This window comes from Thermobia domestica, chromosome 13, assembly GCF_964235325.1.
Source record: "Thermobia domestica chromosome 13, izTheDome1.hap1.1, whole genome shotgun sequence".
NCBI lineage: Eukaryota > Metazoa > Arthropoda > Insecta > Zygentoma > Lepismatidae > Thermobia > Thermobia domestica.
In genome coordinates this window covers 15,282,270-15,301,023 of record NC_137466.1, presented here as the reverse complement: position 1 = coordinate 15,301,023, position 18,754 = coordinate 15,282,270, and the positions used below count along the sequence as shown (strand labels likewise).

The following is an 18,754-nucleotide window of genomic DNA, read 5'->3' as shown; positions in this document are numbered from 1 at the left end:
GGCGAAAACTTACACTTGTCTTTGTATTAAAGTGTATTTATTCGCCCCGTACATAATATCTTCACTTATTGAATAGGCTTAGAAAAGATATTCCGAAGGTATAAAGAATATGCGTCAATCGTTTTTCTAGTTCTAACTGAGAATCCTAAAATATAGGCAAATGCTTTCCAAAATGTATTACGTAAGCACAGAAGCGCACCAAGAATGTTTGTTGGGAGGAGTCCAAGCTATGTAGTAGTATTGAACGGGTATTATTGTGCACCCGAAATAACGAGAAGTATTTGTAAAATATTTTCACCTATATTTCCATAATAATAATAATAATAATAATAATAATAATAATAATAATAATAATAATAATAATAATAATAATAGAACTAAATTGTTTTCATAAGAAAAAAAAGTACGGTTTGGATTCCACGTTAATCAGTACGTACCTTCTCATATAGCCTCGCTGCTGAAAGGGACGTTACACTCAAAATGAACTCAACTTAACTTACCTTTGGCATATGGGGTCCCCGAGCGAGTAAGCTTCTGGTGGACAAGATTGTGTCCGTGGGTTTTCTTGGGGTACTTCCGTTTCCTTCCACAATATCATTCTACCAATTCTTCTAACATTCCGTTATCCGGACAGCGATATATTGTACAAATATGTTGAATCTATGTGCTTACCAGTGTTGGGCAAAATCAATTGAAATCAATTGCAATTGATCAATCAATTGAAAGTAATTGCTCTGAAAATCAATTGCAATTGATTTCAATTGCAATTGATTTCAATTTGTAATTGACAATTAATTTCAATTGCAATTGAATTCAATCATAAAATTTGCAATTAAATTTTCGTCAATTGTTAATTGTTAATTGGTCACCAGGCAATTGAAACTTTTAATTGTTAATTGTCAATTGCAAAGGGTGCAATTGAAACATTCAATTGTTAATTGCAATTGACAATTGAAACTTGTAATTGTTAATTGTAATTGTTAATTGCAATTGAAATCAGCAATTAAAACTGAAGATAAGAAGATGTGTGTATATTGTATTGTCCACTTGTTACTGTTTTACATATTTCAAATAAGGTACTTATAAGAAATGCTGGATACCTACCATCCCTTTCCCCCCCTGGGAAGAAAGCCGTGAAACTAAGTATTTTTTAAATATATTATGTTTATGGTTCTATCCCCCTCGAAAGAACTCTATATGCCCGTCATGCCTACAAGAGGAATGAGCACGAGCGAATTCGAGCGAGTTTTCTTGAAAACTCGACTCGACTCGAAGCAGACATCTTTGAGTTCGACTCGAGATCTCGGCTCGAAAAATTTTCCCCAACTCGACTCGAATTCGGATCGAGTTTCCAGTCGAGTCGAGCCAATTCGAGCTAAATCCTTTGTATAGTTCCAAGTACTACTATCTTCAAGTATCCTACATAGACAATATAATTATCAATGATACTACTACTACTACTATAACTAATTATTATTATAACACCGTGTACGTACATGTATAAACATGGAATATAGGCGGTTTGTATCGGAATACTAAAAATTACTTAACTGTCGATCTCGGTAGTCAAGAAATCTTCAGGAGGCAAGGACATCGGTCACGAGGTTCTTGGTTTGAGTTCAGGAGGAGCAAGTATTCGGGCTCGAGCCAAAAATTGTTAGAAGTTATGGGACTCCAGCCAAACATGTTTAAAACTGCTCGCCCCGGGTTTAGGGTTGTCAACGACTCAAGCAGCTCGCTCACAGCTCATTCACTTATCGAGCCGAACCGAGAAGTGAGCCGAGCCAACAGCTCATCCAACCGAGCCAGCTCGAGCTGAACCGAACCGAGCTGATTGCTTACCCCAACCGAGCCGGTTCGAGCCATTGGCTTAGTTAAGCTAACTCGAACCCAGCCTATGGACTCGTTTCAACGGAGCTGGTTCGAGCCATTGGCTTCAATCGAACCAAGTCGATAACTCGTCTTTACCGAGCCGATTCAAGCCATTGGCTCAATTGAGCCCAAGGGGCCGCGATGGCTCAGTGGTAGAGCGTTCACCTCTGGTGCTTGGGGTCCCGGTTCGATCCCAGCCCCCGCCAAGTGAACTTTGTGGTGGACAAACACCGTCTGCGTGGGTTTCCTCGGGGTTCTCCCGTTTCCTCCCACTTTCTTCATTCCACCATTTCATTCATTTCTCATAATCACCGTCTAACCGGCCTAACCGAGGGATGTAAAACTCAAAGATTTCATTTTTTTTTTCAATTGAGCCCAGTCGATGGGTAATCCCAACTAAGCCAGCTCAAGCTGTACGCTCAGTTGAACCGAGCCGGGCCGGTTGACATCATCACTATTCCGGTTGGGCTTCTACTTTGCCTAAAAAATTGGACCGTGCAGTTCTCAGCCTTGATGGTAAGAACTACAAAAAAATATATGAAATCTTTAGTTTTACGTCCCACGATTATGCCGGTTAGGCTAAAGGAGACGGTTATGATGGGAAATGAATGAAATGAAGAAAGTGGGAGGAAACGGCAGAACCCCGAGAAAATCCACGAGCACGGTGTTTGTCCACCACAAAGTCCAAACTGCGCGAGCTGGGATCGAACCAGGGACCTCAAGCACCGGAGGTGAACGCTCTACCACTGACCCACCGCGCCCCCTGGTAAGAACTACAGTATATACTTATATTGGTGCTCACGGCGTCATTAACTTGTTCCACCACCAACGAATTTCGAAGTACTTTGTTTTGCATCTTTTGTGCGTGTTTTCTGTCGCTTTGTGCGCCTATTCCCACATTTTGTGCAACACCGGAAGTGGGTCAAAATGGGCCTACAAATATGGCGGAACAAATTATTGCTCTTCCGCCACCAATGAATTTCGAGTCGTTTTCTTCACATCGTTTTGTGCCGTTTTGTGCGTCATGGGAAGTGGGTTATAATGAGTCCCCAAGGTGGGACGAAAATGACCAAGAGTTCCGCCACTATTAAATCTCGAGGTCGTTAATTTCACATCGCGTACCCTTTTGTGCGTCTATTTCGACGTTTTGTGCGTCACTGGAAGACGGTCAAAATGGGTTTCAAAGGTGGGACGAAATTGACCCACTGCTCCGCCACTACCGGATTTTAAGGTTCTTCCTTTCGCATCGACTAGTGAATGTGTCGTTCCGTTTCGTGCCCTTATTTCCACGTTTTGTGCGTCACCGGAAGTGGGTCAAAATGGGCTTCCAAGATGGGACAAAAATGACCCACTGTTTCGCCACTATCGAATTTCGAGGTCGTTAATTTCACATCTCGTACCCTTTTGTGCGCGTATTTCGACGTTTTGTGCGCCACTGGAAGACGGTCAAAATGGGCCTCGAATGTGGGACGAAAATGACCCACTGCTCCGCCACTACCGAATTTCGAGGTCCTTCCTTTTGCATCGACTACTCGACTACTGAATTTTCGTGCTGTTTCGTGCCCCCATTTCCACGTTTTGTGCGTCACCAGAAGTGGGTCAAAATGGGCTTCTAAGATGGGACGAAAATGACCCACTGTTCCGCCACTATCGAATTTCGACTTCGTTAATTTCACATCGCGTACCCTTTTGTGCGCGTATTTCGACGTTTTGTGCGCCACTGGAAGACGGTCAAAATGGGCCTCGAATGTGGGACGAAAATGACCCTCTGCTCCGCCACTACCAAATTTCGTGGTCCTTCCTTTCACATCGACTAGTGAATGTTTCGTGCCGTTTCGTGCCCTTATTTCCACGTTTTGCACGTCACCAGAAGTGTGTCAAAATGGGTCTCCAAAGTGTGACCAAAATGACCCATTGTTCCGACACTATCGAATTTCTAGGTCGTTTCTTTCGCATCGTTTAGTGCATATTTTTTAAAAAGTTTTCTGTACCTACTTCCTCGTCTTGTGCGTCACCGGAAGTGAGTTAATCAGGCCTTTAAAGTGGGAGTTAAATGGCTCACTGTTCTGCCACTATCGAATTTCGGGGTCGGTTCTTTCGCATCGTTTAGTGCCTGTTTTGTACGTTTTGTGCGTCACCAGAAGTGTGTCAAAATGGGCTTCCAAAGTGTGACGAAAATGACCCACTTCTCCGTCAATACCGAATTTCGTGGTCCTTCCTTTCGCATCGACTAGTGAATGTTTCGTGCCGTTTCGTGCTTTTATTTCCACGTTTTGTTCGTCACCAGAAGTGTGTCAAGATGAGCCTCCAAGGTGTGACGAAAATGACCCACTGTTCCGACACTATCGAATTTCTAGATCGTTACTTTCGCATCGTTTAGTGCCCCTTTTTTTTAAGTTTTCTGAGCCTATTTCTCGTCTTGTGCATCACCCGAGGTGAGTTAAACGGGGCTTTAAAGTGGGAGTTAAATGGCTCACTGTTCCGCCACTATCGAATTTTGGGGTTGGTTCTTTCGCATCGTTTAGTGTGTATTTTGTACCGTTCTGTTCGCCTACTTCCACGTTTTGAGCATCACCAGAAATGCGTCAAAATGGTCCATCAATGTGTGAGGAAATAGAGCCATTGTTCCGCCACTATCGAATTTGAAGGTCGTTTCTTTCGCATCGTATAGTGCCTGCTTTGTACTGTTTTGTGCTCCTATTTCCACTTTAGTGCGACAACGAAAATGGGTCAAAAGGGCATACAAGTATAGCGGAATAACATAATGCTGTTCCGTCACCATCGAATGTCGAGGTCGTTTTCTTCACATTTTTATGCATGATTTGTGTCGCTTTGTGCATCAGTGGGAGAGGGTCAAAATGGACTTTGAAAGGGAAATGAATATGTCTTTTTCTGCCATATTTGTAGGTAGTCTTTGACCCACTTTCGTTGGCCTACAAAACGTGAAAATATGCGCAGAAACGGTAAAAACATGCACTAAACAATGCGAAAAAGCGACCTTGAAATTCGATACTGGTGGGAGAGTGGATCATTTTTCTTCCCACTTTGAATGCCCATTTTGACCCACTATCATTAATTCACAAAACGTGGAAATAGGCTTACAAAACGGTAGAAAACACGCACAAGATGATGTGAAGGAAACGACCTCGAAATCGTTCCTGACGGAACAGCATTAACTTGTTCCGCTATATTTGTAGGATAACATTGACCCATTTCCGGTGACGCAGAAAACGAGGAAATAGGCGCACAAAACGACACAAAAAAATTACATGCAATTAAGCTAAATTTCCTTTAAGTTTGTGAGCTTAATTATATGGAAAATTTTATACATTTTTCCTTTACGTTGGTCTACTTTACGTTGATTTGGGACTTTTAAATTTTATTCAGTTTTCCACTGAAAAGTATCTATAATTCAACAAGGAAATAATTATTAATTATAATTATTATCTATATAATTGAATTCATTGTAATTTGTTCCATAACAAACACTTTACAATTTCGTACTAGCTGTTATGCCCGTTCTTCGCATGGATCAGATAAAATATCAATGTAAACGAACTGAACAGCGGAAGAACAATTAAAAAACATTTCTAAAATTGGATATATTTTGTGTGAATATATATCCAACAACGTACATGTGTTTTCATTGGGAAGGCCGATGGGGGCTGAAATTGAACGTATACACTATCGGGGGTGTCACTATACGTCTGAGCAACCCCAATAAATATGGATTCGATACAAATTCTACTACTTCTACGTGTCCCAGTGAACCACCCCTCAGACCCCCTTGGTTCGTATTGTGAAAAAATCTCCTCTGGCCCCCACCAACCCCCAACCAATACCGCGAAAACTATGAATGTGACACTAACATCTGCCATTTTCTACTACTTTTTACATATGCCGGTAAAAGTCCCTATAATACTCTGGTTCCAATTTTGAAAAAAACAGTGCCTCTGGCCCACAGCCGATGGGGGCTGTATTTGAAAGTCAACGAATGTGGAAGTATCACCATTCATCTCAGCGACAGCGAAAACTATGGATTCGACACTAATATTGGTCACTTTCCATTATTTTTACATGTCTCGCAATTCTCCACCCCCGGTGACTCCCGGCCCGCATACAATGGTGGCTAAATTTGAAAATCATCGCTAATGAAAGTGAAAAAAATGAAATCTTTGATTTTTACGTCCCACGGTTATGCCGGTTAGGCTAAAGGAGACGGTGATGATGAATAATGAATGAATTGGTGGAATGAAGAAAGTGGGAGGAAACGGGAGGACCCTGAGAAAACCCACGCACTCGGTGCGCTAATGAAAGTATCACCATTGATCTCAGCCACCGCGAAAACTACGGATTTGACATCGGTCATTGTGGATTATTTTTACATGTCTCGTGACCCCTTTATAATGCCCCCTTTCTTAGCTGATGGGGGCTAAATATGAAAATAAACGCGGTCTTGAGTTTTACCATTGAGCTCAACTATCCCGAAAACTATGGATTTGACATTAATATCGGTCATTTTCGATTATTTTTACATGTCTCGGAATTCCCCCTTCTGGTGACCCAAGGCCCGCATACAACGGTGGATGAATTTGAAAGTCATCGCTAATGGTAGTGTCGCCATTGATATCAGCAACCGCGAAAACCATGGATTTGACACTAATATCGGTCATTTTGGATTACTTTACGTTTCGGTATCCCCCCCCCCCCCCGTTGACCCACGGCCTGCAGACGAATACGGTGAATTTGGAAGTTAATGCGATCGGAGTTTCACCATTGATCTCAGCGACCGTGAAAACTATGAAATCGACACTGATATCGTTCTACATTTACATGTCCCGGTAAACGCCCCCCTAAGACCCCCTGGTTCGAATTTTGTTGAAAACGCTTTGCCTTGGTGTGGGACCTTGACCAAGGTATCTTTGACCAAAATTTGGTAACTCTCGGTCGACTTTTCTGGTCCCCAGGCCGGTCCTGGTAAACGTCCCCTGGAGACCCCCTAGTAAGGAATTAAAAAAAATTCTTGTCTTGTTCTTGTCTTGCCTAGACCAAGCTACCCGTGACCAAATTTTGAAAAGTTTCGGTCCACTCGTCTCGTCCACAGGCCGCACAAAGATAGACAGACAGACACACGAACAAACTCTATTTTATTTATGTTAGAAAGGTCAGATCCGCCGTTATTGTATTAGTGCGGTGCTTGAGCGATTGATCGTAGAAATTCAAACTCCGATGAGTGATAATTTTATAGGCTTGTTTTATTACAAGTTTAAACTCTTTAGTCAGTAGAGAAGAGGGCTTGAATCATGGGTCAGAGTTGATGACAATGGGTTTTGGTGGGTCTGTGGGTCACAGTGGGTAAGAGTGGTTTATGATGGGTGGTGGGTCAGAGTGGGTCACGGTGGGTCGTGGGTCACGACGGGTGGTGAGTCAATTGGTCGTGGCTAAAGTTTTCATTGCCCCAAGCCCTCTCTGAACTACAGTGTTTAAAATTAATCAGTGAAAATCAATTGCAATTGATCAATCAATTGAAAGTAATTGCTGTGGAAATCAATTGCAATTGAATCAATTGCCAATTAATTTCAATTGCAATTGAATTACAGAATTCAATTGCAATTACTTTCCACTGCAATTACTTTCAATCAATTGATCAATTGCAATTGATTCTCCTTTTTCAATGGCCAACTGCAATTAACAATTAACCATTACTTATTTCAATTGTTAATTGCAATTAACAATTAAATTTACAGATTAATTGTTAATTGTTAATTCAATTGAAATTTGCCCAACACTGGTGCTTACTACGGAAATCTGTACGGAGCATACATTATCCATATACTTCATGTGGACTTCCATTCTCTCGTTCAGATGTTACATCATGTCACTGCAAGATGTCTGACATATTAGAGACTTCCTATATTACATGCGTTAACTCTATACATACGTCGATCTGTATGTGAGATTGTTAGTGCCTATACATTTCTTTGTTTCATAGGTAGTACGTACGGTAGTTATTATAAACTTGTACGGTAGTTATTATAAAACAGTTATACGTTTGCTGATGTTACATATAATCGTACATTAAGTTCAAAAACTTCAGGATTTATGCTGGTGACCTACGTTTCTACGTATCCCACATAGGCCTACGTTTTTCCCCCTCTGTGTAGCCTCAAGGGTATCATCGTTGGACATTAACTGAAATATTTCTCACTGCTTTTGTTCTATGATGATTCAAGATTAAGACCGGGAGTGGCAGTTCATTGAAACAGGAAATATTAAACTTCTACCCATTTCGATTATAATATAGGGTTAACGATGAGGATAGATTGTATTTATGGGACTCTGGACCAATCAAAACAGACGTTCTGTAAGACTTCCCATACTTACGTCTCACCCCCAACAGTGACCTATCTCGTAGATTTCCTTATCAGAAATAATATAGTCTATGCCATGTTGTATATTTGTTAATTTCAAAGTTTATGCTAGAAAGAAAGTGTCTGACGAGTTCATCAAGCTAGGAAGATGAAATTCGGTTACTACTCATTACACATAAGATAACATTTCTCCAGCGATTTTTCAAGATTTTCGGTTTAAGGGGAGCAGGAAATTTTGTACACGTTCGAAAAACTCTATTTTATTTTTCTATTTTTCTCATCTCACGTTCCTGAAATCGACCTTGCCTGTTGTTTATGATCGCAACACAGAAAAACGGAGAACCGTTTGCGAATAATTTTGGAATATATTTAGTACTACCTCCATCTGGGTTCTTATTACGTGAGTTCTATTAAAGGGTGAATCCCAAGGGAATGGAGGAGTTTCCCCTAAATAGAGTGTTTCATATACTTTTGTGAATAAACTTTCTGAACCCATTATTTTTTTATGCGTTTCTTTAATACTTGGGGCACTAAGTGTGCTACTGTTGCTCATTAACGATTATCCATGTTGACAGATAACTAGACATAAAACTTTTCCAGCTGAGTATAAGTATTTTCTACACATTGTACTGCGGATAAAATGCTGAGAGTACTTACGAAACGTTAAGAAACGTGGAAGAGACGTTAAACACTTTTTTTAAGCACCAGTCTAAGTGAATCCGGGCAAAATGTGGTTTGCTTTCTGCGTTATACGAGAATTACGCAAATAATATCCTGCGTTAAATGTAGTGTACTGCATATTATTAGTTCCAAAGATCTCACTGCAAGTTGTAAAACTACCTAATATGGATTTCTTCAAAAGGAATATTTAGATCATAATGTAGGATTGCTAACGAGATACGTATTTATGAAATACTGAAAATAAAAATATCAGAAAAGAGAAACTTGTGCAAAAAAAATAACCCAGAGTAAACTGCGTATTGTGGGTTTTTAAAGAAGAAATGACTCACCATGTTCTAGGATTGTTAATCAAATGCTTTGGTAATATAAAAAAATCGCCTGAGTTGTATTTCAGAAAATCGTCCAAAGAAAAAGCTCACATCAGAGAAAATTTACCTTACGGATTTGTCTACAGGAATATTACAGGTACATATCAAAAAGAGACCAATATGTTTTAAAAGAACAAGAAACTGATAGCAAAATAAATTTATTGTAATTGAGAAACAAGTAAATCCTTGGCTATTTTTCGAAGATAGTCACCACGAAACTTCAGGCATTTCTGGTAGCGCGGCACAAACTTCCGTACACCCTTTTTATAAAATTCTGCCGTCTGGGAGTACAGGCAGTCCAGAACTGATGTCTGAAGCACTTCTCTGTCGAAACGCTTCGATCCAGGCCTTTTCAGGTAAAGGAAAAGAAAGAAATCGTTTGAAGCACGATAGGGGCTGTAAGGGGGATGAGTGAATAGTTTCCATCGAAATCTTTGAATTTTCTCAAGAGTACGAGCTACGAGAGCTTGTGTGTAGGCGGAAGTTGTTTCATGATCAGAACAATTCCAGAGAGTAGCACGCCTCTGCACCGATTTTGGATGACATGTTGCGATGTTTAACAAAATACATATGATGTAACTGTTCGTCTTGGTTCCAAAAATTCCGCATGAAACACACCCTTTTCCATGATTTTGTAAACTGATGGTGTTTGTCTCCATTTCTTCGCTTTGGGAGAACTAGAGTGTCACCACTGCATTGACTGCTACTACGACTCCCCGATAGCGTGTGATATTCAGGTTTCATTCCTGGGCACTATATGAGAAAAGTGTTTATTCCCATTCTCCCCTCAGTAGACAAAAAATAAATGTGCAGCTGTCATTCTTTGCTCTTTGTGAGCATTTGTCAGTATTTTTCACACCTATGTCGCACACAGTCAGCTTGTCAGTCACAGTTCGATGAATTGTTTTCCCAAAAACTTTTGTAAACTCTTTGGCGTCGTTTTGAACATTTGAATGTGGTTCACGAAACTTTCTGCACAATTGCCTGATCTTCCCTTCACTCATTACTGTGGATCCGTAACTGGCACACAATTCCCGATGAACATCAGCTGTATTCTGTCCTTTGGCGTTCAGAAATCGTATGATAGATCTCATTTCACATTTAACGGTATTTTGTATTACGTCAGCCATTTCACCTTACTGCTACTAGCACGCACGCAACTCTAGTTGGACGATAGTCTCTTTGTTACAAGTACAGAATACTAAGGCATGCTCCTGCGCATGCTCAACTTTAACAGTGTTGCCAAACCGGAGTAAAAAATCGCCCTTTATTTTACATGTCCCTCTTTATATGCCATAGTATAGATATGTTAATTAAATAATCATTTATAAATTATAAATGAAATTGTTGACAGCCGTTATCAGGAAAATAACAATTTTTAATTTTCACCCACCAGTAAACTGCACTTCTTTTTAGAATAGGAAGTAAATTTCAAAACTTACTTGAATTTTCTTATAAAAGTATTAAGTTTAAAGTGTAGTCCGAAAGCATTGAACGGAATAGCCTCTAGATCTGCGCCCGTATATTTCTACGAATTAACCGGTGGTCATCTCAGAATCATTATTTCGACATGTAAAGGCAATGAAGCATGCAAATCCGGTGAAATTTCTAATTTCGTTTTCTTCACAATCACAAGATTTCCCTTCGTTTGGTGTGGGAGACCCGGGTTCGATTCCCGGCGGGAGCTCATGTGGTTCGGATTCCACGTTAATCAGTAGGTCCAGGTTTCATATAGCCTCGCTGCTGAACAGGACGTAAAACTCAAATTCAACTCAACTCAACGATTTCCCTTCGTGTCAGTCGCAAAAGTAAAATAAAATATGTTCTTTTGGACTATCTTATTCAGAATTAAATTGATTCATTCTGTATTTGAAATTAATTTACCCACATGTGAAAATAATTCAATATTATTATTATTATTATCAAGTGTATTATACGAGCGTTGCTGAAAAAGGCTTGCAAGCTACTACTTGCAGTGGTACTGGTGTTCCAACATTATTCAATTCGGAATAACAGACTTTTCTATTTACCTAGGTACACTCATGTCCACAATATCGCATATCTATAACTGTCATATTGTAAAAATATATGATAATGAATTTGCAGGGTACTTTTAATACTGATACTATGTGTATAATCGTGAAATGTATATTTGTGGTAAATTTCATAGGAAAAGAATCAGAAATACGAAAATTAGAATGAGTAAAACAAAATGTTGCTAAATGGACACGAAAGGTTTTGTCGTTATATTGTTCTTATTTATTGCTCTTTTGACATGAAATTTGCCATATATATGTCTTTGCCAATTATACACATACTAACATTATAAGAAATACCAGGCAAATTCTTTTTCAAATTATATTCCTACAACAACATATTTATAGACATGCGACAGTAATTTTGGACACGAGTGTACATTATAATTTCTTTTCAAGTTTATTCATTTTATTTTTTTTTTTTCACAGCAGTTTGAAGAAGTATCCTAAACTGGAATTACTTGGAAAATCTTGGACTATTTGGAACACTGACATTTTTTGTGTTATATGATATAATAATGAGAGAACTATGACAAATACGTCGTTTTCTTCCAGACCAATGGGAAATAGGCAGCTAAAAGAAACAATATGGATGGTCATAAGTGCTGTGCCTCGTTTATAGACTGGTCTATAAGTTCTCACAGCAATTGATACTTTTTTTTTTTTTTAATTTTCTGTAAAGTCTCCCTGTGTTTTCGTATTGAAAAGTGATTTTTACCTGGTTGTGCTAAATATCATTGTTTTCAGAATCTTGCTAATGAGAGGAATTTGTTTTACATTTCTACTTACTTTCTGAGACAATCTGTGGCAATTTTTTTTATTTCCTTCCGTTTTTCTACTAAAAATGATGATGATTAGGGATAGACAACGATGACAATATTGAAGTTTTACCTGAACCTACCTACAACCGCAGAGAACAAGTTGTTTTTCCATATAACTTTGCAGCAAAGAATTTCCATATGTGAATTTTTGTCCTTATCGTACTGTGTTACATTATTATTATTATTATAACAGTACCATATGATATTTTTGCAAAGAGTTAACGTAAATGTAGACTTGTAAAAAATGGTACCAGGTAAGTTTGTAAACCAATGTAAGGCAATTACTGATCTGGTACATACACAGATTTCATAAAATTATGTAGAACGTGTTTTAATGTCTTAAAGAAGTCTCAAGAACTTATGCGTGCACTGGCATTTGCCAAATTTCCCCTTGCATTGTTTGAAAAACTACCGTTTATAAACTGCAAAAATATTTTTTACTGGCTCTGTTGCCCTTCAGCAAGACAAGCTTACTACTGTAGTTAGTTTAGATTGGTTCAACAATTTATTGCGCTCAACTAAATGGTTGTGCAAAAAAGTCTCTTTTTTTATTTAAAACAGACTAGGAACACAAAACTATCAAAGAAACATAGCATGTTGCATATCAACCTTCTCAGAAAAGTATGATCTTCCAAGTGATTCTTCCCAAATAATACCGTCTTTCACACAACTCTCACTATGAAATAATATATTTTCCAAGTAGACCCAAAAACAGGGTTACTTGGAAGCAGCACATTTTGGCTCCTGGGAGACTTCAGTCTCAGTAAAATTTTGTTATGACTGCAGGAAAAGGTAACATGGAGTGAGCTCTAGAAACATGACGACAAGAAGAAAAATTAATTGCAATAAATACCAAGGGGTAGTATGAAAAAAAAAAGAACTTTCCAAGTAACCTCAGTTTACGGTACATCAGAAACCGCTGTACGGAATGCATCACCGGCGACACAAATGCACATCTTATTTTTCATATGTGAGAACAAAAATAAATCATTGGATGAGTACAGAGAATGATACATTAATTATAAACTTTTATTGAAATTAGTGTACTGGGTGGGAACTAGCACTATGGCTGTGAGGAAGGATGTGACAATTTGGGTTTATTTTATGCAATTCGTAGATTATCTCAGGCAAACAAATTGTTGTCTATCACTCAGCATTTAAAGTCATTCGATGTTCCAAAGCCATGTGTAACCGAAGAAACAAGCAATCATTTCCTTGGCAACACTTACCTTTGTTAGTTTCGGCTTGCACTCAGACACTGGATTGCTGTCTAGTTTCGTGTGGTATGAACAGATCAGTTTAGTCTACTGTATCGATAGATGGCACGGTGGCTCGGTGGTAAAGTGCTTACCTCTTGTTCTTGCGGTCCCTAGTTCGATTCCGACCAAGCCAGCTTGTGGTGGACAATATCGTGTCCTTGGATTTTCTCTGGGTATTCATGTTTCCTCCTACATTCCCATTTCACTAATTATTCCTTCATCACACACTTGCCTTAATCATCCGTCTCCCTTAGCCTTAAAGGCAAAATACAGATTTCGTTTCTGCTGTAACGATGTAGTACACGAAATGTAACTTATCACTGTTTATTTTTTAGCGTTTCTTTAAACTAATTGACACGAGTTTGTTTTTAAAATTTGGTTTAAGTTGTTTGCGATCCAACGGTTTGAATGCTTCCGTACGTTCACGCTATCACACAAAATCGTGTATTATTTTCATGTCATTGTGCAAAATGGTATCTAATACATTCATGCCTATCTCTCTCCATCATTTCACACACAGCATCAACATTACTTGCAACAACAGACGTGGATGGACGACATTAATGAAATTCATCACCGAGAAATATTGGAAAGGAAAGATTTAAGTTTTACGTCCCACAGTTATGCCGGTTAGGCTAAAGGAGACGACGGTACTGATGAGAAATGAATGAAATGGTGGAATGAAGAAAGTGGGAGGAAACGGGAAAACCCCGAAAAACCCACGAGCACGATGTTTGTCCACGACAGTTCACACGGCGCAAGCTGAGATCGAACCAGGGACCCCAAGGACCGGAGGTAAGCGCTTTACCACTAAGCTACCGCCCCCCCCGTGAGAAATATGCGACCGCACTAGAAATCATGAAATAAAATCATTAAGTTTTATGTCCCATGGTTATGCCAGCTAGGCTAAGGGAGACCGTGGCGATGAGAAACGAATGAAATGGTAGAATGAATAAAGTGGAAGGAAAATCGTGAACCCGAGAAAATCCACACACATGGTGTTTGTCCAACACACAAGTCCACTTGGCACCAGCTGGAATCGAACCAGGTACTCTAAGCACCAGATGCGAATGCTCTACCACTGAGCCACCGCGGCCCAAGCGACCGCGCTGGAGTTCGGAGAACTTATAGTGTACAGTCCTGTTGGATGGTCCTTTATCCTCAAAAGCCAAGTCACTCAGTGTTAAACTAGATATTTCAGTAAACAATATTTGAAATCATAAGCAATCTTTACCCGAAAGAGTCAATCCATACGAAGTGGCCCAGAGGTGGTTGCTCGACCATCACCGAAAAGTATAAAAAATTGAGTGTGATAAACGTTGTGTATGAGAAGGTCAATAATATCATTCACGTTGTCGTATGTACAAGTGTTACTGAATGGCTGCCATCTTTGTTGTCGGTGGAGTGCCAGTTTTTGCATTTGAAAGCATTTACGAAAATTACCGTTGTTCTGGACATACGAATCAGAAGAACGTCTAAAAAAAACGAATGTTTACAGGAGAAACTGAGGTACACGGAGAATATAAACTTTTGCGTCTAAATAATTATGCATGATTGCAAACCAATGCATGAAATCGCCAGAAAAACTACAGAAATTTACAGTTTTAAAGGGACTGTATTTTGGAATGGCATAGTGAGGGTTCATAAGTTTCTTGCTGAATACTATTGCATGTAAAGAGTCTACAGAAATATCCACAGCTCTGATATTACTGGCACTGTAGATTTATGGGGGTCCGAAAGTTGAAGTTTATGATTTTGATGACATTTTTGGGCGTAATATCTCAGAAGGGCAAAGTGCTAAAAAAAAAAAAAAAAAAAAAAAAAAATGCTGCTTATCTCACATTGGCATATAACCTATTGCCAAAAAAAAAATCATGACTGATATTACACAGAGAAAATAGTAAGGACATGGTAAAAACGCGAAGAAAGCACTGCGTGACGATGGTTGTAGTCCGGAAAAAATAAATATTTGGATTATGTTTCATGCTAGATCTCAAAAACTATGCATGGTGCACCAATTAGGTCCGCTTTTGTTTGTGTTCAGTTGTGTAAAATCTTGCGCGTGGCGTCTGTTTCATCTTTCTAGCTCCATGATCATTGTCACGTCTATATGGTAAGGGAGTTAGCTCCCCTTTTGCACCCACGACATACATTGTCGAACTGGACCACAGTATTAAGGAACTTAATGTATCAGCAAAGTATCATTGAAATCCATTCCCAGTTACGGAAGTTAATATATTCACAAAGTTGTGTTAGTTAGGATAGACTAGTATTTGGATAGCTGGGGACTTCGTCCCAAGACCACCGCGTTTACTCGTCGTACGGCCTCGAATCTCTAAAATCTACAATTCTACCAAATTTCAAGTTTCTTTTCGTATTTCAACTATCTAAAACATAAGATTTTGTATCACAAGAAAAAAAAAACATTTAAATAACATGGGAATTACTTCATTCCTTAATAGATATCTTAAAAATTAAAAATATTCACTTTTGGCAAATTTGCTGTGGGTTAGTCCTGGAAGTCTACAATCGTGCCAAATATCATCATTCTAATCCTGTCGGAAGTGTCAAAACATTTTGGGGTGTTGAAGATGTCCCACACAAATAACATCGGAAAGACTTTTCAGTTCCTCATAAAACCTCTCTACGGTTGAACTGTTTCTATTTTTGGTGATTTACTAAAATAACGCTAACGGAAACTTACAAGCATATCGAATTTCAAATTTTTATTCCAATTCCAAGTACCTAAAATATGAGAAGTCCAAAAAAAAGCTGATTTAAGTAACGTAGAGAATTTCTTCATACCCCCTTAAACCCGCTAAAAATTAAAAATGTTAAATTTTGGCAATTTTTTTGTGCGTTAGTACTTGAAAGCTACGGCCATGCTAAATTTTAACTTTCCACGTCAACCGGAAGCACCCCTTTATCTTAGTTCATATAATTTTATGCATAGTTAGGATAGATGTAACGCAACATTTTGAACTTATGAACTTCCGTAACTGGGATTGGATTTCAATGTCACTTTGTTGATACATTAAGTGCCTTAATACCGCGGTCCAGTTCGACGATGGGTGTCGTGAGTGCAATGGGGAGCTAACCAGCTTACCATATAGACGTGATAATGATCATTTAGCAAGAAAGATGGAACACACACCACTCGCATGATTTTACACAACTGAACACAAACAAAAGCGGGCCTAATTGCTGCGCCATGCATAGTTTTTGAGATTTAGCATGAAACATAATCCAAACATTTAAATTTTTCCGGGCTACGACCATCGTCAGGCACGTGCTTTCTTCGCGTTTTTACCATGTCCTCACTCTTCTATCAATGTAATATCAGTCATGATTTTTTTTTTTTTGCAATAGTTTAATCACATTCAGAATTACTTTGTGAGATAAGCAGCTTTTTTCTTTTTTTTTTTTTTTTTTTTTTTAGCACTTTGCCCTTCTGAGATATTACGCCCCAAAAATGGCATCAAAATCACAAACTTCAACTTTCGGACCCCATAAATCTACAGTGCCAGTAGTATCATAGCTGTGGATATTTCTGCAGACACTTTACATGCAATAGTATTCAGTACAAAACTTATGAACCCCCCACTTTATGCCATTCCAAAATACAGTCCCTTTAAAACTGTAATTTTCTGTAGTTTTTCTGGTGATTTCATGTATTGGTTTGCAACCCTGCATAATTATTTAGACGCAAAAGTTTATATTCTCCGTGTACCTCAGTGTCTCCTGTAAACATTCGTTTTTATTTGGTGTTCTGATTCGTACGTCCTGAGCAACTATAATTTTCGTAAACTCTTGCAAATGCAAAAATTGGCTCTCCACCAACAACAAAGATGGCCGCTATTTAGGAACACTTGCACATACGACAACGTGAATTATGTTATTGATCTCACACACAAGGTTCATCACACGCAAATTTTTATAATTTTCGGAGATGGTCGAGCAACCATTTTCACCATTTTTGGACCACTTCAGATAGATTGACCCGAAAGTGTTCAGGAGGAATTTCCGTTTCTCACAAGAAACTACTTCTTCAAACTGCGGTGAAAAGCATCTCGATTTAAACTAAAAATAATAGATATAAATTTCTATCCTTGCGAATATTGTAATAGTGAAATACCGTTTTAAGTATTAGTTTGCAGATACTGTTCCATTAACCCTGGTGCTGCGACGTGTACATTTTGAAAACCATTGTCATTTATTAATCCTGATGATAGGGGATATTTTGTTAACCTGTCTATACAGAAAATTGTAAGAACTTAATTAATTTTTTATCAATTTAAAGTAACTAAACCAAGTGAGTTTGGGTGATAGCCTGTGTGTTAACTAGAAGTCCGTTTTCTTCTCCTTACCTGAAATGTAGTGCACAGAGATCAAAAGGCAGAGCAGATGTAAAAGGCGAGACATTTCGAAAGAAACCAAATAGACACTAAACTGAATGAATAACGCTACTGGTACTGGTGTCACATATTTTAAGAGATCACGTGAAGTAAAAACAGAAAATACAAGTGGTTGGCTTTTAACAACTAAAACCTTGGTGCCTATTATTCAATTTTATTTTCCAGATAAGATAAATCACAGACGATTGTGTAATTTGTTTTGTCGGACGGGATTCTAAATACAACTTTAGTACTGAAGGAAGGAACAGATAATCAATTGATAAATATGCCATTGTTGTAAGATGGAAATTCCCTGTTTGTTCTACTATTGATTGAAAAGATTTAGTAATACAGGTTGTAATTCGTTGTACATGGTGTTAATAATGGAATTATCTTCTTTTAGTTGCTATTATTATTATTATTATTATTATTATTATTATTATTATTATTATTATTATTATTATTATTATTATTATTAGTTGTTGTTTTACGACTACGAATTGGAAACAGGTTTTTAAAAATTAAAGTAGTACTATCATAAAATGCCTTAAAAAGAACATTTTGTGGAATAATATAAAGAAATGATGCATTGTCGCCGTTATTATTCAACTTCGTCCTGAAATAAGGGGAATTGCTGTAGCAAGGGACACATATTTTTCAGTGTATAGACGAGTTAATTTGTGCAAAGCTAGAGGAAATACGTGATTTCGTTAACTACATGTTTCCTCTTTATACTACCTAATTTGAAGCATATTGTGAGAAAATTTCCAGACCGATTTTCTTCGATCAGGTCATTTTGCCCTTACCCACTACGTACTAGGGGGACAGAGATTGTTGTACCTAGGACAATATCAAATCTAATAATAAACAGTACTCTTGAACCACTAACCAATTTATTACATAATGTACTAAAAGATTACACAGCTATAATGGAACTAGGGATGGCCACATT

The 18,754-nt window shown here is 38.4% G+C and overlaps 1 protein-coding gene across 1 annotated transcript in view; it reads right to left on the bottom strand.

Moving 5' to 3' along the window:
• Positions 1-17,921, bottom strand: part of LOC145669131 (trypsin-2-like) — a 77,134-nt gene extending 59,213 nt beyond the window's left edge. Inside the window, exon 1 of the mRNA XM_081737478.1 lies at positions 17,776-17,921. Coding sequence (XP_081593604.1) covers positions 17,776-17,830 — 55 coding nt within the window. The 5' untranslated portion in view covers positions 17,831-17,921. The remainder of the gene's footprint in view (positions 1-17,775) is intronic.
• Between the last annotated feature and the right edge of the window lie 833 nt (positions 17,922-18,754).